Source organism: Tenrec ecaudatus, chromosome 12 (assembly GCF_050624435.1).
Source record: "Tenrec ecaudatus isolate mTenEca1 chromosome 12, mTenEca1.hap1, whole genome shotgun sequence".
NCBI lineage: Eukaryota > Metazoa > Chordata > Mammalia > Afrosoricida > Tenrecidae > Tenrec > Tenrec ecaudatus.
In genome coordinates, this window is record NC_134541.1 from 131,344,935 (window position 1) to 131,366,107 (window position 21,173).

General features: G+C 56.8%; 3 protein-coding genes across 7 annotated transcripts; 2 read left to right on the forward strand and 1 right to left on the reverse strand.

Annotated features, from left to right (window-relative positions):
• The first annotated feature begins 50 nt into the window (after positions 1 to 50).
• TAF6 (TATA-box binding protein associated factor 6) lies at positions 51 to 8,176 on the forward strand. 3 transcript variants are annotated; one of them, XM_075564975.1, is made up of 15 exons: positions 51 to 182; positions 3,337 to 3,551; positions 3,649 to 3,735; positions 3,869 to 4,022; positions 4,239 to 4,295; positions 4,385 to 4,504; positions 4,879 to 5,024; positions 5,133 to 5,210; positions 5,303 to 5,404; positions 5,487 to 5,669; positions 6,092 to 6,166; positions 6,307 to 6,432; positions 6,796 to 6,969; positions 7,213 to 7,407; positions 7,656 to 8,176. In XM_075564975.1, the coding sequence occupies exons 2-15, from the start codon at positions 3,396 to 3,398 to the stop codon at positions 8,031 to 8,033; spliced, it is 2,031 nt and encodes a 676-aa protein (XP_075421090.1). In that variant the 5' UTR covers positions 51 to 182; positions 3,337 to 3,395; the 3' UTR covers positions 8,034 to 8,176. The 3 variants fall into 3 exon arrangements, with proteins under 3 accessions (XP_075421090.1, XP_075421092.1, XP_075421091.1); XM_075564977.1 differs by having other exon boundaries at positions 59 to 182; positions 3,372 to 3,551; XM_075564976.1 differs by lacking the exon at positions 51 to 182 and adding an exon at positions 210 to 474.
• AP4M1 (adaptor related protein complex 4 subunit mu 1) lies at positions 8,115 to 12,819 on the reverse strand. Of its 2 annotated transcripts, XM_075564978.1 has the most exons (15): positions 12,557 to 12,819; positions 12,361 to 12,449; positions 11,985 to 12,091; positions 11,621 to 11,717; positions 11,405 to 11,515; positions 11,235 to 11,315; positions 10,944 to 11,006; positions 10,777 to 10,843; positions 10,616 to 10,669; positions 9,748 to 9,854; positions 9,565 to 9,659; positions 9,234 to 9,278; positions 8,954 to 9,004; positions 8,713 to 8,824; positions 8,115 to 8,563 (listed from the first exon to the last, which is right to left on the reverse strand). In XM_075564978.1, exons 1-15 carry the CDS (start codon positions 12,612 to 12,614, stop codon positions 8,339 to 8,341), a joined length of 1,362 nt encoding a protein of 453 aa, XP_075421093.1. In that variant the 5' UTR covers positions 12,615 to 12,819; the 3' UTR covers positions 8,115 to 8,338. The 2 variants fall into 2 exon arrangements, with proteins under 2 accessions (XP_075421093.1, XP_075421094.1); XM_075564979.1 differs by lacking the exons at positions 12,361 to 12,449; positions 12,557 to 12,819 and adding an exon at positions 12,238 to 12,294.
• Positions 12,451 to 20,526, forward strand: MCM7 (minichromosome maintenance complex component 7). 2 transcript variants are annotated; one of them, XM_075564972.1, is made up of 15 exons: positions 12,451 to 13,089; positions 14,189 to 14,268; positions 14,514 to 14,678; positions 14,861 to 14,985; positions 15,059 to 15,239; positions 15,491 to 15,628; positions 16,073 to 16,222; positions 16,431 to 16,545; positions 16,629 to 16,760; positions 16,943 to 17,026; positions 17,434 to 17,827; positions 18,069 to 18,152; positions 19,018 to 19,186; positions 19,914 to 20,023; positions 20,156 to 20,526. In XM_075564972.1, the coding sequence occupies exons 1-15, from the start codon at positions 13,059 to 13,061 to the stop codon at positions 20,355 to 20,357; spliced, it is 2,160 nt and encodes a 719-aa protein (XP_075421087.1). In that variant the 5' UTR covers positions 12,451 to 13,058; the 3' UTR covers positions 20,358 to 20,526. The 2 variants fall into 2 exon arrangements, with proteins under 2 accessions (XP_075421087.1, XP_075421088.1); XM_075564973.1 differs by lacking the exon at positions 12,451 to 13,089 and adding an exon at positions 13,786 to 13,918.
• The last annotated feature ends 647 nt before the right edge of the window (positions 20,527 to 21,173 follow it).

A 21,173-nucleotide genomic window follows, 5' to 3' on the forward strand; every position in this document is an offset into this window, starting at 1 on the left:
GGGGGGGAGGGGTGTCCCGTGTGGCTCGCCTCTGCCGGGACCTGTGCCGCGAGGGGGCGGGTCCAACATGGCGCCGGGCGCCGGCTGAGGGGCGCTTGGGCGGAGATGAGCGTTTTCACGTTCGGCGGCCCTGCTGCCGGGGGCCGATCGGCGTGATCCTCGAGGGCAAGACCCCCCAGAAGGTAGGCCCCCGTGGGGACCGGGCAGAGGACGGCTGGCTACGTGTCCCCGCGGGGGGGCGGGGGGGTTTGCATTGCACGGATGTTGGGGGAGATGAGGTGGGCTCCCGACGGAGCCTTAGCTCGCTCTGTACCGCTCGCATCCCCCTTCTCGGCTGGGACAACTCCTCCACCACCCGGAAGACGCAGCGCACGCCATCCTCTGGGAAGTATTCGCGCTGCCTCCCCCGGTCTGAGGGGCTTCCGATCCTTTTGCGGACCCCTATGATCTACTGGGCCCGGTGCAGGAAGACAGGTACTAGTCGACCTCGACGGGGAAAGGTTCCGAAGGGGGCTGCCTCGGTCCTGGGGGCAGCTCAGGGGAGTGGTCAGTTCCGTGGTGGAACCGGGCGGCTTCGGTGAGGCAGGGTGAGGACCACCGGATGATGGTTTAGTCTCTAAACTTCAGTGAGGCTCTTCCAGAGAAGCTGCTTGTCGACCCTGCGTACGTGTTGAATAAATGGGCCCCCCTCTACATAAGACATCCGAGAACGGTGGACCAGACCTGGGTCTGAGAACAATCACGTTCCCCTGTGGCTCCCACGCTCCCATCTCCCTAGTTCTTCCCGCCCTCCAAGTCGTCATTCCTGAGCACTGTTGACATTTATCTTCCAAGTGGACAGCTTGACGCTTACTTCTTTAGTTTTGGCCACAGTAGACTCCAGACTTGGTCCTGAATCTTAAGTCTCCCCTGGTAATCACTATGCAGTGTTCATTGTACACGGTGTATACAAACATTACTACACCTTCAGGTGCCTTTTCGGTATTATTTGTCTACCTTGCCTCAGACACCGTTCCGCGCTCTTGGAATACATCCCTGACTTCAAGGAGCGCCTATGGTGGTGGAAACTATACAAACTATTAGAACATGGGGTCCCAAACTCCCGAACTTATTGGCCTAATGCTAATGCTTCCGTTTCAGAAAAAGAAAGCAAAAACCGAGTAGCCCCTGACAAATGAAAACTTTTGCACTATAGCCCATAATCCAGCCCAGGATAAAGTGTAGATGTCTGCTCTTTGATTCCCCCCTCCCCCACCTCCCATTGTTTCTGATCCCCCCACCCCCACCCCAGCGGTGGACAGCATCTCTCACTTTGGGAAAACTGTATTAAAAGATGCTAAATGTGACAGGAAGAAACAGTCTACTGTAGCGTCAGGGTGGAATATTAGCTAGTCAGGGTAGGCAGCCAAGCAGAAATCTTGGGGAAAGCATTTCAGGTAGAAAGAACAGATCCAGGTAACAATGGGAAGGAAAGGAAATGAGAGATAAAAAGAGGATGGGACAAACCATGAAGGCCAAGACCTAGGCCATGATAAGGATTTTGGATTTTACTCCAAGACAAAACCAAACTCACTGCCACTGAGTCGATGCTGACTCATAGTGACCCTCTAAGACAGGGAAGATCTGCATTTGGAAGGTGCTGAGGCTCTTTAAGGGAGTAGAAAGCTCTTTCTCCCAAAGGACTGCTGACCCTGGGTTATCAAGTCGAAGCAAAAGTCTGATTGCAGTGGGTTTAAGAGAGGAGAGGAACGGGATTAGAAATCAAGAAGTTAACAAATGTACAAATGTGCTTGAGACAATGGATGGATATATGGATTGTGATAAGAATTGTATGAGCCCCCAATAAAATGATTTTTAAAAAGAGAAATAAAGAAGTTAACTCTGATGGAAGAAGGAACAACTTTTTTTTTTTAAAAAAGCAACAAAAACGAATAGCTGGTAGAATCCAGGAAAGATGATCTTGGGTTTTTTTTACTTGCTTGCCTGTAAGATGGGGGAACTACAGAACATGTGGCTGCAGGGCTGGAAGGTAAACAGACGTAGTGGCGTGAGTTTGGAGACTCTCACGTGATGGCTGAAGGTTAGGAGCAGGAGAAGGTGCTGGGAGTTTGAGGGGGGCGGGACAGGTGTCAGTGGGAGAGCAGGGGCCTGGAGAAAGATGGTTGGTGTCTGGCAGCAGGAAGGAGCCATTTCAAGTGCATGGTCAGGCCTTGAAAGTGAGAACTGATCCGCATTAAAGCAAAAAGGAAAACCTAACTCACTGTCATTGAGTCGGCTCTGACTCATGGCGATCTCCCAGGACAGAGCAGAACTGCTCCACGGAGCCTCTGCATCTTTAAAGAAGCACGATGCCTCGTCTTTCTCCCACAGAGCCGCTCTCGGGGGGTGAACGGCTTTCAGTTTGCAGGGGGGTGCTCTAACCACTGCACCACCAGGCTCCTGAGCATCAGCACAGTTGTGTGTACGCCTCATCGTGTTCACTTGTGCAGCTGTACAGGTTCAGAGTGGGAGGACTGTATTTAACCAGGATTGTTTGGTTGCCAAGCACGAAGACCGATGTAAGAAGGGATGAGGGAGATGAGTTTTACAGGTAAAACTACAGCACAGGGGGTTGAAGGACTTTGGATAAGTTAAACAGCCAGGGAGTGGCAGGGCTGGGACTGACAGTTCGGTCTGCCTTCTCACAGTAAGGTACCCTGGTGGAGGGGTGTTGAAGCCTTTAACTGCTGACTGAAAGGTTGGTGGTTCTAAGCTACCACTTGCTCTGTGGGAGTAAGATGTGGCAGTCTGCTCCCATAAAGACTGCTGCCTTGGAAAGCATGTGAGCAGATGTACCATGTCTTAGAGGGTTGCTAGGAATTAGAACAAGGCTTTGGGTTCTACTTGGGAGCAGCCCTGGTGGCGTGCGGGTAAACACTGAACCCACCAAACGTCAGGTGGGTAAAAGAAAGTGACATTCCGCTTTTCTCTTGGAAAGCCCATGAGGCAGTTCTACACGGTCCAGTAGGAGTGCTGAGACTGACTGACTGGGCTTGATGGCAATGCGTGTGTGTGTGGGGGGGGGAGTGGGGGAAGGTACCACACTTGCGCAGTGCCCGGCTTAGATGTAGAGCTCAGTAAGCCGTGTGCAATTGGATCCGATTCCTCTCCTTTTGTGTTTCAACCCAGTCCGTTACCACGGGGGTACAGTTGGACAGAAGATGCTCCCCAAGTTCCTTCCCTCCTGGCACTTCCTCTGTCTTCCCTTTCTGTCTTCTTTGGGGCTCACATTTTCCTTTCTCTCTCTCTCTCTCTCTCTCTCTCTCGCTCTCTCTCTCTCTCTCTCTCGTCTGCCAGGGTCTCCGTCATCCTACCCTGGACATCACCCTTAGGGGCAGGGACGGCCGGGCTCCAGAATGGCCGAGGAGAAGAAGCTGAAGCTCAGCAATACTGTGCTGCCCTCCGAGTCCATGAAGGTGGTGGCCGAGTCCATGGGCATCGCCCAGATTCAGGAGGAAACCTGCCAGCTGCTGACCGACGAGGTCAGCCACCGCATCAAGGAGATCGCACAAGTAAGCTGTGCCTGCTTTCCAGGCGGTGGCCGGTGGCCCCTTCCTCCCCAGGGTCTTGGGCTGATGGTGCCTGTTGTCCCCCCACCCTGTCACCCAGGATGCTTTGAAGTTCATGCACATGGGGAAGAGGCAGAAGCTGACCACCAGCGACATTGACTATGCATTGAAACTGAAGAATGTCGAGGTGATTGGGAGATCAGCGGATGCGGGCAGGACTGAGGTGGCAGCAGGAGCGGGGAGAGCCCAGCCTCCGGGACACGGCCTATGCCTCCCGGGCTTCCAGCTCATCCTGGTGTCCGTCTCTTTCCCCGACGCAGCCGCTCTACGGCTTCCACGCCCAGGAGTTCATTCCCTTCCGCTTTGCCTCCGGTGGCGGCCGGGAGCTTTACTTCTACGAGGAGAAGGAGGTGGACCTGAGCGACATCATCAATACCCCTCTGCCCCGGGTGCCCCTGGACGTCTGCCTCAAAGGTTGGGGGAGGGGAAGGGAGAGGAAGGGGACGGGGAGGAGGAAAGTCCCAGGTGCAAACCTCAGTGCGAGCGTCTGCCCGCGGGGGATGCTCCGTGTGAGTCATACAACGGACCGGGTGGAGCGAGGGTACCAGGGATCAAACCGCCTTCCTGGCGTGGCGCTGTGCCCCAGCCTCCATCGAAAAGCAATTCAACCTCCGCCTTCCTTCCTCACAGCTCATTGGTTGAGCATTGAAGGGTGCCAGCCAGCTATACCGGAAAACCCACCTCCAGGTAATCCCTGGGCCCAGAACCCATCCTTCTCTGCCCCAGTCCTCCCTGGTCCACACTTGTCATTGCCGCTGTGACTGCTTCCCTTCCAGCTCCCAAAGAGCAGCAGAAAGCCGAGGCCACCGAACCTCTGAAGTCCACAAAACCAGGCCAGGAAGACGATGGGCCGCTGAAAGGCAAAGGTCAAGGGGCAGCTTCAGCGGACAGCAAAGGTCAGCACTGCCGGGCCAGGCCTCACCTGACTCCTCCCTCAGCACCGCATGGCCTTTTGTGAAGTGGCTGGGCTCGGGGCAGAGGCGCACGCTCAGGCTAGGGAGTCCCAGGAAGGACCTAGAAGCCTTATAGGATGCCAGGACTCCTGCGGGGGGTGGGGGTGGGGGTGGGGGTCTGATGGGCCGCAGTTGCTGAAGTCTCTTGGAAGCGCTTTCTTTTTTCCCGTCCAAGTACTAGCCAGGCCCGACCCTGACCCTGCTGAGCTTCGGAGATCAGGCAAGATCTCGGCACCTTGAGGGCATGGCTGTCGACAAGGAAGTGCTTTCTCAAGGAAGTGCTTTCTTTAACGTGTCGGTCCTCCCCCTTCACCCAGGGAAAGAGAAGAAGGCACCACCCTTGCTGGAAGGGGGGCCTTTGCGGCTGAAACCCCGAAGTATCCACGAGCTGTCTGTGGAACAGCAGCTATATTACAAGGAGATCACGGAAGCCTGTGTGGGGTCGTGTGAGGCCAAAAGAGCGGTGAGGACCCCCACCTTCTCGCCTTACCCTGACCCCAAAACGAGGCCGTCCTTCCTCCTTGAGGTCCTGCAGTCGCCGCCCCTGCCTGACCTCCCTTCCCTCCCATAGGAAGCCCTTCAAAGCATCGCTACGGACCCAGGGCTTTATCAGATGCTGCCGCGATTCAGTACCTTCATCTCAGAGGGGGTGAGGATGTGGGGAGGCCAGGATCTGGAGTGGGGTGGAGGGGTGAGGCGATTCATCCGAGGAATATCACCGTCCCCTCCTGCCTCCCTCAGGTCCGCGTGAACGTGGTCCAGAACAACCTGGCCCTGCTCATCTACCTGATGCGGATGGTCAAGGCACTGATGGATAACCCGACACTCTATCTCGAAAAATATGTGAGTGGTCCTGCCCGCCACCCGTTCTTCTGTCCCAGAGCCGCTGGACGGAGCCCACACTCTCTTGCCACTTCTCCCTCAGGTGCACGAGTTGATCCCTGCGGTGATGACCTGTATTGTGAGCAGGCAGCTGTGCTTGCGACCTGACGTGGACAATCACTGGGCCCTCCGGGACTTTGCAGCCCGCCTGGTGGCCCAGATTTGCAAACATTTCAGCACCACCACTAACAACATCCAGTCTCGTATCACCAAGACCTTCACCAAGGTGAGCGAGAGCACCCAGTGTCCGCTGTCCCCAAGCGAGCAGTGGGAGCCTCACCCCAACCCGCAAATGGCCCTGAAGACAAGAGGCAGGGGACATGAGGGAGCTCCCTGCCCTCTACTCCACTGACGCACAGCAACTCTGGAGCGTGGCTGCAACTGCGCCTGTGGGTTTCCAAGACCAACGTTTTATGGAAGTAGAATGCCTCATCTCAAACTGGTTTCAAACTGCTGACCTTGCATTTAGCAGCCTAGTGGGCCACTATGCCGCCCGGGATGGGAGAATGGGGACTGGGGGTGATCTAGAGGACTTTAGCCTCACTCTAACATCTGTATGATTTGCACAGGAAGCGTGTTGATGAAATACTGGGGGCCTTTAGCCTTTTCCACACTTTCTCATCTGAATTTATCTTTCCTTCCCCATAGAGCTGGGTAGATGAGAAGACCCCATGGACAACTCGGTACGGCTCCATTGCAGGCTTGGCAGAGCTGGGGCATGATGTAAGACACACACACACACCCCGCCCCCAATGGCAAGAATGGCGGGGATGGGGGTGGACAGTCATGAGGTTCTAGAGGGTGGCACTCTCTCCCAACCTGGGAGACAGTGCGGTGACCCGGTGGCCCTGCCTTGCCAACAGGTGATTAAGACACTGATCCTGCCGAGGCTGCAGCAGGAGGGGGAGCGGATCCGCAGTGTCCTGGACGGCCCTGTGCTGAGCAACATCGACCGCATCGGAGCTGACCACGTGCAGAGCCTGCTCCTGGTAACCAGCCTGCCCTCCCTGCTTAAGGCGCCTGAGCCTTTTATTCAGACCCTGTCTCATGTAGTCAGAGCACACACAGAGGGGCCAGAACTCTTAGCTTGTCACTTCTGCAAGCCTGTCCCCTCGAGTTTTCTTTGACCCAGTTTGCACCTGAAAAGGCACCCCAGGGATCCACTGTCCACTTAGGTATGCTTCCCTAGCGACTCAGTAACTTTCCCATTCACACGAGGTGGTGCCTGTGTAGTCCTACGTAAACGACCACCAGCGTAGCTTGGCCTCCCCCAGGAACACACTGACGTGACGGGTGCACACCTTCTCTGCCGCTCCCTAGGAGAACCAACCGTCTCTCTGCCTTCCCTGCAGAAACACTGTGCCCCAGTCCTGGCAAAGCTGCGCCCACCTCCTGACAATCAGGATGCTTACCGGACAGAATTCGGGTCCCTTGGACCCCTCCTCTGTTCCCACGTGGTCAAGGCCCGGGCCCAGGCTGCTCTGCAGGCCCAGCAGGTCAACAGGACCACGCTGACCATCACCCAGGTCAGTGGCAGTGGGGTGGGTAGGGTGGGGAACGGGTAACCAGATAGGAGACAGAGGAGGATGGAGCTGTGACTCTGAGCGGGAAAGGTATGCACCCTGACGGACACCCACACTCGCTCTGAGCTGGAACCTTGGGTGAGTGGAGGATGAGCAGACCCAAAAGGCCGTGGGAGAATCCCAGGTTTTCTCACTAGACCCTTTTTCTTCAACGTTGATGGTGCCTTTTTGCCTCTTACTCTACAGCCCCGGCCCACGCTGACCCTCTCCCAGGCCCCTCAGCCTGGCCCTCGGACCTCTGGCTTGCTGAAGGTCCCTGGCTCCATCGCACTGCCCGTCCAGACACTGGTGTCCGCTCGAGCGGCTGCGCCCCCTCAGCCCTCCCCTCCTCCAACCAAGTTTATCGTCATGTCGTCATCCAGCGCTGCCTCCACCCAGCAGGTATGTGGAGCCACATGGAGTAAAGGGATGGGGAAGGCACGGGCATCCTGGGGAGGCCCCAAAGCAGAGCCTACTCACAGTGGGCCCAGAGTGAGAGCAAGGACGCTGCTCAGGGCCCTGGGAGACGGTGGCCGCCTGAGCTGGGCTCTTGTGCTGGCACCAGTCTACAGGGTCCGCCTCAGTCCTCTGGGAGTAGGTCTTTCTGTCCAGAGAGCCAGGGCCATGGGCACTGCCTCTTCTCCCCTCAGGTCCTGTCCCTCAGCACCTCAGCTCCTGGCTCCGGCTCCACCACCACCTCCCCGGTCACCACCACCGTGCCCAGCGTGCAGCCCATCGTCAAGCTGGTCTCCACAGCCACAGCCGCGCCCCCTAGCACGGCTCCCGCTGGGCCGGGTAATGTCCAGAAGTACATCGTGGTGTCCCTGCCCCCCACTGGGGAGGGCAAAGGCGGTCCCACCTCCCACCCTTCGCCAATTCCTCCGGCCTCATCGCCTTCCCCTCTCGGGGGCAGCGCCCTCTGCGGGGGAAAGCAGGACACTGGGGAGAGCCCCCCTCCAGCCCCAGGGACTCCAAAGGCCAATGGCTCCCAGCCCCCTGGACCCAGCTCCCCTCAGCCTGCGCCCTGATGTTGCTGCACACCTGCTGACTGTTCTCCCCCTCCGGTTTCTACACACACCCGCAGAATGGAACAGGAGTCGAAGTCTACTTCTCTCGCAGCATTTTCTTTTTTAGACTTTGTACAGTTTCTTGGAATAAAAAGTCGTTTCTACGTCCCGTACCATCTATTAGATGCCACAGAAGGGCAGGGAGCCTGTTGAGCCCTCCTGCCTTTTAGGTTCTGGGGTTAGCCCACCCAGATCCAGGGGCTGGAGGGTGGGAAACCAGGTAGCAAGCACCCTTTCCCGTGCCACAAGGTCGTCCTTCAGAATGCTCAGATCCGGATGACGTAGGCATCGCTGTGGCTGAGGTGCCGCACCCATTTGTGGGGGTTGGTGTTGCCGCAGGGCTGGAATGCCAGCCTGAGGAAGCGGACCTGGAGGCCCGAGCATGTGTGCCGCGGAAGTTCGAAGGAAAGGCTGGCAGGGCCCAGTCCTAGTGGAGGGGCCGAGGTGGAGGGCTCCTGGCCAGGTGGCCCAGGGAGGCCTGGGACGTCCATCTGTGAGGAAGAGGTGGGAAGAGGGGTGCTGGTAGGGCAGGGCAGCCACGAGGGCAGGCGGGAGCAGTCCAGCAGTGCCTTGTTGGGGAGGGACCAGGGGGTGAAAATAGAGTCAGAGGAGAGGGTGATTGAGAACCAGCAGCTGATACCTGGAAAAGGCCTGAGAGCTGAGAACCTCCTTGAACCCGAGGCAAATCCCAGCGAAGGGCTCCTTCCCCCAACTCTGCCTTCTGATCAGGGCTGCTCAGCTCCTGCGACAAACTGGACAGGACAGAGCTGGCCTCAGCCCCTACCTACCTGGGGATGGGTCACTCGTGCTCCATCGCCCACCCTAGCCCCATCCCTCCCTGTTTAGCAAAACTCCCCAGCACCTCCTGGGGCCACACTAACCTGACCACGCCTCGAGGCAGGGGCAGGTACAGGCGGACGTTGAGAGCTTGACTACAAGGAAATGCGTCAAGTCAGTCTCTGGAAGGTAGTCACTTGTCCCCACCCCCCTCTAAGGCCACTCCTGTTTTATAGGGGCCACCCCAGCCTTCCCTTCCCAAACTGGGAGCCTCTATTCAGGACTCTGAGGTGGGGGACTACATATGAAGAAGCAAAGGGGTCTCAGGACCCTGTGTCCTGTTCACATCAGCTGCTCTAAGCCTGACCAGACCCAATGCCTCACCTCTTCGAAGGTAGGTCACATCGTAACTTCAGGTAAATCTGGAGCCTGAGTGAAAGGGTTGAATACTGTAACTTAGGGCACGTCCTGCCATCTCACCCTCACCACCCCCCACAAACCTCCATGTGTGGTATACTTGTGCCCCAAAGTGAGAAGGTGCTGACACCCAGCTCAGCTCCAGCAGCCAAGTTGTGTACGTGCATGTGTTTGCGCACGCGTGCACACGACACAGGCCATTTGGAAGCTCCAAGCCTGCCTGTTCACACAACCACTGCCACCCCTCCACCATGAGCCCTAGGAACCTGCAGAAATCTAGTACAGAGAATGGTCTCACCTGCCAGAGCCTGGGTCCCACTGCACCGAGGGAAAGAGCCGGAAGGGGAGAGGGGAGGGGAGGTCATCTGAGAGTTGGTAGCGCATCACAGTTAGCTGAAACCAGAAAGGCAGTGGTCATTTGGGTCTCTTCCCACCTGCACAGCCTCCCTCTCAGCGGGCGGGATACACGCTCGCTCCTGACCTCTCCCTGAGGGGGCTGCAAGCGGAGGATGCGGTGAGATTCGAACTCATCCAGATTCACCGAGTTGTGGAAGGAGACCTCATCCACCCGAATTCCTGGTCCATACCCTGCAGAGAGGAGAGAAAGAGCCCTCTCCTAACCCATGCTTCCAGGGAGGTGGGGGGTAGGAGAGGACTGTCTGCAGAGCATCCATATGCCCTTGCTCTAGCTGATGATAACCCACCATGTCTGTGTGAAACGGATGGCAGAGCCTATAGCTGCCATATGGCGTAAGGAAGTCTGGTGGCATAGTGGTTAAGTGTTGGGCTGATAACTGCAAGGTCAGCAGTTTGAAACCACCAGCTGCTCCGCAAGAGAAAGACAGGTCTTTCTACTCCTGTCAAGAGTCTGTCTCGGGAGCTCAGGAGCATTTCAACCACGCCCTATAGGGTTGCTACAAGTTGGCATTGGTTTGATGGCAATAAGTTTTTATACCACAAGGTCAGCAGTTTGAAACTATCAGCCACGGAAGAAAAAGATGATGAGGTTTTCTATTCCCATAACAGTTACCATCTCAGAACTCCAGAGAGGTAGCTCTGTCCTACACTATAAGGTCACTATGCACCAGAATCAACCGGATGGCAGTGAATTTTCAGGCTGTTTTTTTTTAAACATTTTATTAGGGGCTCATACAACTCTTATCACAATCCATACATATACATACATCAATTGTATAAAGCACATCCGCACATGCCCTGCCCCAATCATTCTCAAAGCATTTGCTCTCCACCCAAGCCCCCTGTGTCAGGTCCTCCTTTTTTTCCCCCTCCCTCCCCACTCTCCCCCAGGCTGTTTTTAATACTAGGCGAGAGACCCACTTTTTCCTCACCTCTCAGTTCCGATTTCCCCACACAAAATTCCTCTGTCAAGCCAATGCACATCTCTGTCAGGAAAAAAAAAGAAAACATCTGGAAATGGAACCAAACAGCATCTAGCGCACCAAGGAGCCTGACCCTAAGCAGGGCTATGTCTGGCCTGCAGAGTTCTCACCAGAGCTGCTGGGTAGAAAGCTCTTGAGTCGGATTTCTCCCTGTACGTCCACCTTCAGGAGTGAGCCCTGAGGATGGCAGCAGGGAGGTGAATTCCCAGCCTGTGGACCACCCCAAGACTTCCCATATACCGTGTGCTCTGTCCCGGGGCTTGGGCTCCAAACTTACATTAGATGCTATCAGTACGGACAATCTCTCCACCACATCCAGAAACACTTCATTCTTTTGACTCTGGGGGAGAGAGGGGGCTTGGGTGGTTGGATAGCTTGTGTTTTAAGGCGGGGAGGCTCAAAGGTCTGAGCAGGTAGGAGAGGACCCTGGGGTAGGGACATGGGGGTGAGGGAAGGGACACCCAGGTACAGGGGAAGTGGAAAGATAATGCCCGGATCTTGGACTCTCGAGTCCCAGAAAGGAATTTTACAGATTGGGAGAGCATGGCATTGCTGACCCCACCCTCACCTGCTCAGAGCGACTGGAGAGGACAGGGCGGCTGGCCGCACTGCTGGGGGCCACTTTGCTCTGTTGCGTCTCAGCCCCGAACTGTGAAGAACCCGGATCAATCAAGCCCAGTCTGAGACTCCCAGTCAACCTCCCCCTTCTCCTTTACCCCATATTCTCCTTTCACTGACCAAGCCAACACTACTGAGGTCAAAGAGGCTGAAGGGCTTGCTGACTGCAGCCTCCGTCTGGATGAAATTCCTCAGCATCTCCATGGATGTGGTCTGCACGTAGCCATAGTCCTATCGGGGAAGGGAAGGGAAGGGGTGGTCACTGCTTGGGAACTGAGCTGCCCACCAACAGGAGCCCGTGGCAGAGCACTGCATACAGGGGCAAGGGGCACTTACCAACACTTCATCCAGGAGCTCGTAGACAAGAGCCACATTGCGGGAGATGGTCCCCTCGCCCAGGGAGCCACAGTAATCTGCCAGGAGAGTGGCTAGCCTGCGGAAACCGGCAAACTCAAACCCCACAAACTCACTACCTCTGAGTCGGTTCCGAGACTGTAACACTTTACAGGGGCAGTTCGCTTCATCGATCTCGGAGTGGCTGGTGGTTTCAAACTGCTGACCTTGCAGTTAGTAGCCCAGCATGCAATCATTACCAGCCCAACCTTGACCGGAGTTCCTTGGGGAAGTGTCAGGAGTGTCTGTTTTCAACTCCTCAGAGAGCCCCACTCCCAGGTGCTGTGCCCAGCCCAGCCCTCCTTACCGGGAGAGCAGCTCTAGGAGGGTGAAGGGAGAGATGTTCTCTGAGGTCGTGGCCACCAAATAGAGGCCGCTGTGTCTGATGTGAATGAAATGTCGGCCATCGTGGTGCTGAGACAGAGACGGGAAGGGCTGGTAGTGACGACCCGACCGCCCATCCCAGCCCCCGATAGCAGCGTGTGATTTGGGGTGAATAGGAAATGTCCCTAACCCCCACCATCCTAAAGTGTCAACAGAGGTCCTGGAAGAGCACCCACCCCGTCCCGAGGCTTCAAGTTAAAGAGGCGGCGCCTGCACTGCGGGTGATAGCTGGGAGATCCTTCGTTCCAAATGGGAAGACAGCCCACCTCCGCCCCCGCCCCACTACCCGCGGCCGTTACCATGACAACCGGGGACTCGTCGCCCCGCAGGCACGTCACCTTCCGGTAGAAGAGCTCGGCCACGTCCCGGCCTCCACTGTCCCCACGGACTGACCGGATGGAAGGGCAGTTAAGAAGTTGGCCTGACAGGCTTGGCTCCGGGGCCCTGCCCCTCCCCCCGAGCCTCTCCCCCCGGGGGCCCCGGGCTCAAGGATACAGTCTTTGTAGATGAGCGGGTCCCCCTTGGAGGACAGAATGAAGAACTGGGAAATCATGGCCGTTCTGGCAAGGAGACCAGAAGACGGGACTGCGGAACCCGGGCCCGTGCCGCTCTGCGGCCCCGGAACAAAAGCCGCGCGTGGGCCGGCCCTTTAAGAGCGACTCCCCACCCTCGGCGGCCGGGACCGCGGGAGAGCCGGCGCCCGCCCCGCAGCGCCCGCACTTCCCACCCTCGCGGCCTGTCTCCCCTCGCGTCACTCCGCCCGGGCGCGGCCGGGGATTGGCCGAGGCGCGGGGCGGCCCGAGCCGGCCCAGGGAGGGAAGGCGGTAGGCCGCGCCCTCCGATTGGCCCGCCCCGCACGGCGCTGGTCACGTGGGGCGAGACGTTTCGCGCCAATTTCGGTTGCTCCGCCGCAGCCCAGTGCGCGGGCGTTCTTTGCTCCTGGTGGCTCGAGTTCCCAGTCCGCCCGCACGGTGCGGCCGCGCGCCCCTCGGCAGCGATGGCGCTTAAGGACTACGCGCTCGAGAAAGGTCAGGGGCCGCCGGCCGGGGGGAGCAGCTGTGCACGGCGGGCAGCCTTCTGGCTAACCCGGCGCCCGTGGGTGGGCTGGGAGCTCGGGGCAGCGGGCTCGGCAGGCTCGGGGAAGCCTCCGCCCGAGGAGAGCGGGGAGCGGCGAGGCGAAGGCCGATCGGTGCCCGGGGCCTCGTGTCCGAGGGAGAACTGCTTGGGGTCGCGGTGTCGATGGGGCACGCCCGGAGGACGGGGGCCGTAGGTGGCTCTGACGGAGGGGCTTTGGGTTGGGGATGCAGACGCTGGGGCTGCCTCCTGCCCCGCGTAGAAGCTCCCGGATTCCCGCCTCAGGCGGGACCCGCCGAAGCCCCGGAGGCGGGAAGCCCGTGGCCGCTGCGCGCCGGGATTGGCTCTCGCGGGCCAGCTCTCGCGGCGGAAATGAAGACAGGGCGGAAGTTGCGCGCGCGGCCGCGGGAGGGTCGTGTGTAAACAGTGTCCTTCCGCGCCGTGGCCTCGGGCGGGGCGGGCCTGGAATGTGGGGGTTTAGCGGGCGGCGGAAAGAGCTCGTGGTGGGGGACGGAGTGGCCTGCTCGAACTGGCCAATCGCCGGCGGGCTCCCGCCTTGGGCGGAGGAATCCCGGGCTGTGAGGCGGCCGGCTCCTGGTCCCATGTGCTTCTTTGTTTACTAAGAGCGGAAGCAGTGGCGGGCAGCGGGGCCTAGTGGCGAGATTCCCGGGGCGGAGCGAGGTTGATGAGCCGGAGGGAAGGGGAGAGGGAAACGTACACGGGTGGAAGACTAGCCGGGAGCCCGCGGGCGCGTGTTGCCGTGTGGGAGACCGTTGGAGACAGGTGCTGAGAGAGTTTTAAATACGGCAGAGGCTGGGATTCCCCTGTGCAGAAGGTGTTGGGGGGAACCCCGACGAGGCGGGCGTCCCGTAGTCTATTCTAGTTGAAAGCAGACTTGTGAAAAAGCGGTTGCCCATTTGGAGAATTTTGTGGACTTACTTGAACACTTAAAGTTAACGGAGTTTATGAGTTCGGTCTAATGGAAAGAGGCGTTTTAGCCGGGTATCGCAAGAAAGGCAGGCAGGTCCTCATGGCTTTCCGTGTACGTTGTAGAAAAGGCCAAGAAGTTCCTCCAAGAGTTCTACCAGGATGATGAATCGGGGAAGAAGCAGTTTAAGTATGGGAACCAATTGGTAAGTCTTAGGAGGTGGGGGGGAGGTGGCCTAGCTTCTTTGCACAACTTTCCCTGTAATGGGCACTCAATCCATGCTAAGTGAATGTTGTAATGACTCTTAAGAAGTACGGTGTTAAAGAATTAACACTTGGGGTTGGGGTGTGTTTTTGGAGCAAGTAGTGTCCCTAAGAGACCGATCTGCACCTCAGGTGTGAACAGGATGAAACTGGCTCTTGAAGAGTTGCTATCTTTTTCCCACTACAGGTTCACATGGCTCATCGGGAGCAAGTGGCGCTGTACGTGGACCTGGATGACGTAGCCGAGGAAGACCCCGAGTTGGTGGACTCCATCTGTGAGAACGCCAAGCGCTATACGAGGCTCTTTGCTGACGCTGTCCAAGAGCTCTTGCCTCAGTACAAGGAGAGGGAGGTGAGCGGATAGGATGGGGGAAGTGCTGGGCAAATGGGCTTGGATTTTTGACAAACTTCTTAGGCGATGGAGTGTGTTGTTTCGTGTGGAGCTGGCAGGAAAGGGAGGTGATGGCTTCTGATACTCCGTGCCCTTCTAAATACCCGGTTTCTTGTTTTCCGTTTTTTTTCTCCTGCCTGTAGGTGGTAAATAAAGATGTCCTCGATGTGTACATTGAGCACCGGCTCATGATGGAGCAGCGGACCCGGGACCCTGGAGCTGCCCGCAGCCCCCAGAACCAGTACCCCCCTGAGCTCATGCGTAGATTGTGAGTGGCCTTTGGTGGAGAGGGTAGGGCTTGGTCCTCCAGACCCTAGCTCATGCCCACTTTGCCCTCTCAGTGAGTTGTACTTTCAGGGCCCCAGCAGCAACAAGCCTCGTGTGATCCGAGAAGTGCGGGCAGACAGCGTGGGCAAGTTGGTAACTGTGCGAGGCATCGTCACTCGCGTCTCTGAGGTCAAGCCCAGGATGGTGGTGGCCACCTACACGTGCGATCAGTGTGGAGCAGAGACCTACCAGCCGGTACGGACAGAGCGGGCAAGAAGGAAGCAGTTACTGCTGCTTTTTCGGAGAGTTCGTTTTGCTCACTGATGTTTCTCTGCTCTTTCTTTGTTCTGCCTCGTAGTGGTCTTGTGTCACTTTGATACCTATCACTGGTGATCCAGGGTATTAAGATTAAAAGATGCTCTAGACAGGCCTGGGGTGGCTCAGGTGACCGGCTACAACAGGCTCTTTTTCCTTGATGGCATTTGGTATTCTTTCTGACATCCTAGATCCAGTCTCCAACCTTCATGCCTCTGATCATGTGCCCGAGCCAGGAGTGCCAAACCAACCGCTCTGGAGGGCGGCTGTACTTGCAGACCCGGGGCTCCAAATTCATCAGGTTCCAGGAGATGAAGCTGCAGGAACATGTGAGTTTGGGGTATGTGGCCCAGGTGGTCTGCTCAAAAAGTCACTGGTGGAGTGGCAGGCAGGCAGAAGGGGCAACGGAGGCCAGAGAAGTCATCTAGAGCCGAGCTTCTTCAGCAATGGGGCATGCTGCTGCTGCCTGTATCCCCCCCCGCCCCTACCTCCATGCCATGGAACTCAATCCTGTGAGGTTGGCAGAACACTTGGTGACAGACAGGTGTCAGGGATCCAAGATGTCCGTGGCAGTGCTTGTGTTGCAAGTTTCTGGAGTTAAAAAGTAGAAAAAGGTTTCAGAAACTAAGGTCTAGAGAAGAGGGAGATCTGACCTTGGCTGGCACTTGGAGTTAGTGAGAGGTAGGTCCAGGAGGTCTCTGGTTGGCCTGCCTGAGGCTGACTGGAGGCTAGGGTGGGTTGTGGGGACTGAGGTCCGTTTTCTCCCTCCCTAGAGCGACCAAGTGCCCGTGGGGAATATCCCTCGGAGCATCACAGTGTTGATAGAAGGAGAAAACACGAGGATTGCTCAGCCTGGAGACCACGTCAGCGTCACTGGTATATTTTTACCACTTCTGCGAGCTGGGTTCCGACAGGTGGTACAGGTAAGAAAGGGAGTTCTGACTTAGGTAGTGAGACAGCTTTTCTCCCTGTTCACGTGTGCCACACTCGCCCACCCACCCCAAAGAAACTTGTTTAACCAGCAGCCAAACAAGTTACTTTGAAATGTGCTCTGGGAATCCTTGAGGCGTCCGATGGGTGGACAAGGTGAAGAAGGGATTCCATTTATATCCCAGGATTTTCTTACCTTAGGGTTTACTCTCAGAGACCTACCTGGAAGCCCACCGTCTTGTGAAGATGAATAAGAGTGAGGATGATGAGGCTGGGGCTGGGGAGCTGAGCCGGGAGGAGCTGAGGCAGATTGCAGGTGAGGGGGCTAAGGGGAAGGCTGCCACTTGGCTTTCTTCCAAGCTCTTGTCCCTAGTGAGTAATCGCTGCATTCCCTTATAGAGGAGGATTTCTATGAGAAGTTGGCTGCCTCCATTGCCCCTGAGATCTATGGGCATGAAGACGTGAAGAAGGCACTTTTGCTCCTGCTAGTGGGCGGTGTGGACCAGTCCCCTCGAGGCATGAAGATCAGAGGTAAAAGGGTTGAAGGATGAGCAGGGGAAGAGCTCCATTGGAATGACCTCGTTGGGAGGGAAAGTGGGAGGCCATGGAGTAGGGCTGTTGGCATCTTGTCCACGTGGGCACAGGGGGGTGTAATAAGAAAGAACACTAGGCTCAAAACAAGGAGAGTCTCTTAGGGTCTTCCTTCCTTGCAGGCAACATCAACATCTGCCTGATGGGGGATCCCGGTGTGGCCAAGTCTCAGCTCCTGTCTTACATTGATCGTCTGGCGCCTCGCAGTGAGTCATCTCTGGAACCATGATGCTTATACTCCCTTGGATCTGAAGGCCAGGGTCGAGGAATGCAGGTCTTCAGGTTCTAGGGGCGGGAGCTGTGGCTAGTACCGAACCTCAGTGGCTTCAGCAGCCTCTGGCGTGTACAGAGCAGCAGTTAGGTCAGTTCTCAATCTGTGGGTCATGACTCCTTTGGGTGGGTCACCCGATTCATAACAGCAGCAAAATTACAGGGGTGAAGTAGCAATGAAGATAATTTTATGGTTGGGGGTATGAAAGGGTCGTGGCATGAAGAAGGTTGAGAACCGCTGAGTTAGGTGTAGATCTTGCCTCACTTGGTCCCATTGGCTTGTGTCCTTTGCTTCCCTTTCCCTTGGTTAAACATGTCTGCTGCTGTCCTCCCTTCCATCCAGGCCAGTACACAACCGGCCGCGGCTCCTCCGGAGTGGGGCTGACCGCAGCTGTGCTGAGAGACTCCGTGACGGGAGAGCTGACCCTGGAGGGCGGGGCCCTTGTGCTGGCGGACCAGGGCGTGTGCTGCATCGACGAGTTTGACAAGATGGCCGAGGCTGACCGCACAGCCATCCATGAGGTCATGGAGCAGCAGACGATCTCCATCGCCAAGGCGGGCATTCTCACCACTCTCAACGCCCGCTGCTCCATTCTGGCCGCGGCCAACCCCGCCTACGGGCGCTACAATCCTCGCCGCAGCTTGGAGCAGAACATACAACTTCCCGCTGCGCTCCTCTCCCGATTCGACCTCCTCTGGCTGATCCAGGACCGACCTGACCGAGACAATGACTTACGGTGAGGGACGTTAAGCCCCAAGGAGACATCACTTAGTCTTCTCTGCCAGATGGGAAGTGAAATCCCAAACGTTTCTGCTCATAGCAGTACTGTTCTGAGCTCACGCTCACCCCCACAGAGCAGGGGCGCAGATGCTTAGGCTTCTCTGGAACTGTTTGCCCAACAAACTGGAGGATCAGGTTCAGGGGCCCAAGCATGTGTGTAGCTCAGAGACTCACCACTTCCCTCTGCTCCTTCCCAGATTGGCCCAGCACATCACCTATGTGCACCAGCACAGCCGGCAGCCCCCAGCGCAGTTTGAACCTTTGGACATGAAGCTTATGAGGTAGGAGAGCTGGGCACGGGCTGGTGGTTGCCTTTGGCTGTGCCGGTGTGTTCCCCCAAAAGTTTTGTTTGTTGAGAGAGGCCACCTCCCCCTTGAATAACGTGTCTGAGAGCAGTGAGGAAGACACTGGTGGGCTGTGTCTGTCCACTCCTCCGTTTGTCTCACGCTACACAAAGCTGCTCCTGCTTCAGGGCTCCCAGGAAACCCTCGGGGTTTCCACACCACACACAAACACACACTCACAACACCAGTTCTGGATTTCTGCTGGCTTAAGCTTTTAGACATATGGTGTACCATAGCTAGGTCTCTGGACAAAAGCCATTTCTCTCAAAAGTTGGCCATTTTGTGGGGAAGCAGGGTCTTTGGGAGCCAGGTGCACGGTGGATGGCATGTGTTGCACTGTTCACTGAGAGGCGTGAGCCCACCAACCACTCGGCAAGGGAAGGAAGTGGCGGTCTGCCCCAGTCAAGGAGGACAGCTTCCCAAAGCCCCTGGGAGCCCTTCTGGCCTGTCCTGGCTATGAGCGGTGTTCAGTCTTAATCCATTCTTTCTGAAAGGACTGGTGGCACCATGTTTAAGTGCTCAGCTGCCAGCGAAGGTTGGCGATCAAACTGCCAGCCACGTCCATAATAATATCAAACAGCCGTGGGTTTCTTCGGTTTGTAGAATGCATCACTGATCGTCAGGCTACCTAAATAAGCGTCCCTAAGTTTTGGGTCTCCTGGTTAAAAGCAGCCTCCCCTCCAGTAAGGGAGAGTGTGTGTTGGGGGAGGGGAGGGCAACTCCCAAGTGAAGAGCATTCACATGAGCCTGTGTTACTCCACACCCATCTCCCTTTTCTGCTTTCCCATGACCCTCTGCCCAGACGTTACATAGCTATGTGCCGTGAGAAGCAGCCCACGGTACCCGAGTCCCTGGCGGACTACCTCACCGCCGCGTACGTAGAGATGAGGCGAGAGGCCTGGGCTAGTAAGGATGCCACCTATACATCCGCTCGGACACTGCTGGCCATCCTGCGACTTTCCACTGCTCTGGTGAGTGGCTGGCCCCACTGCTCCTGAATGGTCTGAACTCTGGCGACCTGATCCCGCATGAGTCCCTCTCCCACTTGCCGCCTCCCTCCCACTCAGGCCCTGCCGGGGCTAAAGTGCTGACAGTGCAGATAGTGGTCCTCTCCGTGCTACCGCACTGTGGGTACTTGCTGCTCCGGTAGGGCATGCACCGCAGCCAGGGAGGGAGGGGCGACTCAGCCCTGTGGAGGGTTCGTCTCCCTCCGCGGTCCTGGAGCCCATGTGCATCTTGGACATTAGTCCTGGGGGCTCCAAAGTGCTGTTCGTGCAGGTAGTGTGATTACCGACCTACTGCTGAGCTAGCACTTCCCGAGCCCCTGGGACACAACCTCTCCGCCCATCAGCTGCCTTCCTGGCAGAGCTCCCCCAGCTCCATCTGTCATGGTGGGGAGCCCAGTGGAGTTCAGAAGGGTCTGGTCTCCCTCACAGGACAGCTGAACACCGGGACTGGCCAGTGTTGAGAGGCGGAGACTTGGGCAATTGCTGGACGCTGCCCTGGGCATTGCACTTGTCTCGGTCTGACAGTGCCGGCCCAACACTGCAGATGTTTGGGGCGATACGAGGAAGGGGGTGGTGAGGTGTGGGGCTCTGGATTCCTACACAGTTGCTTTTCTTCAAATTGGAACAAGGTGTTCACTGACGCAATTCCATCCCCCTCCTCTTGTTCCCATCTCTTCCCTGCTCCTCTTAGGCCCGGCTGCGGATGGTGGACACAGTGGAGAAGGAAGATGTGAACGAAGCCATAAGGCTGATGGAGATGTCCAAGGACTCTCTTCTAGGCGACAAGGGGCAGACAGCGAGGTGAGTCATTTGTCAGAGTAGTCTATCCTTATGGCTTCTGTGTCCAAATTTGGCCTCGTGAGTTCTAATGCTGCCCACTGCCCTGTTGGTGGTGTTTGTACCCACCTGACTCACCCACCCTGTGTCCTTCAGGGCTCAGAGACCAGCAGATGTCATCTTTGCCACTGTCCGGGAGCTGGTCTCTGGAGGCCAGAGTGTCCGCTTCTCGGAAGCAGAGCAGCGCTGCATATCCCGAGGCTTCACACCCGCTCAGTTCCAGGCGGCACTGGACGAATATGAGGAGCTGAACGTCTGGCAGGTCAACACAGCCCGGACACGGATCACTTTTGTCTGACTCCAGCCTCTTCCAGACACTGGGGGGCGGGGCGTTCTACCCTGCATCCTGGGCCCACCCACCTATAAAGGGTATAATGACCCCCTAGTGGGGGCAGGAGAAATAGCTCTCCCCCCACCGCTGCACTTAACCTTGTCTTACTTCATTATTAAAACTTGTTTACAAATCACCTGGTCTCGGTTTGTCAGTTTTTAGGTTCCTATTCTATTCTCAGCTGCTTCCATACCAGGTAGTTCACTCCACCAGAGGTGTGTTCTGTTGTGCATAGGGTTGCTGTGGGTCAGAACTCAGTGGCACTTAACTATATCAAAATTCTTATTCCCTGTGCCAGGAACCCAGTCACTGCGGGAGTTTAATCCCCCCTCTACTTGTCCCATTCATTGGGCCTTCTACCAGGTGCCTGGCTCTAGGAGGAACAGCCAGTGGGAGAGTCAAGCAAAAGCTAAGACATGTGGAAATGTATCCAGCACCAATTAACACAACTACCCCAACCTCAGATGGGGCAACAGCAGTTCTTCTGCCTCAAGGTCAGCTCATAGAGTAGCATTTGTATAGGTATAGAAAGCATTTGATCGGTTAGCAATGATTGGGAATAAAAATATCCACTGTGCTCTTAACCTGCTCCCAGCATCCACAAGGATCCAGGCTTTTGAGTTGACCCCAGTGATGAGTGGATCGGGCTGCTGCTAATTGCAAGGCCAGCCATCTGAAACCACCCACCGGCCACTCTGCAGGAGCAAGGTGGCTCTACTCCCATAAAGACAAAACTTGATACACCCAGCGGGCACAACCAATTTAAGGGTTTAGAAAATGAGT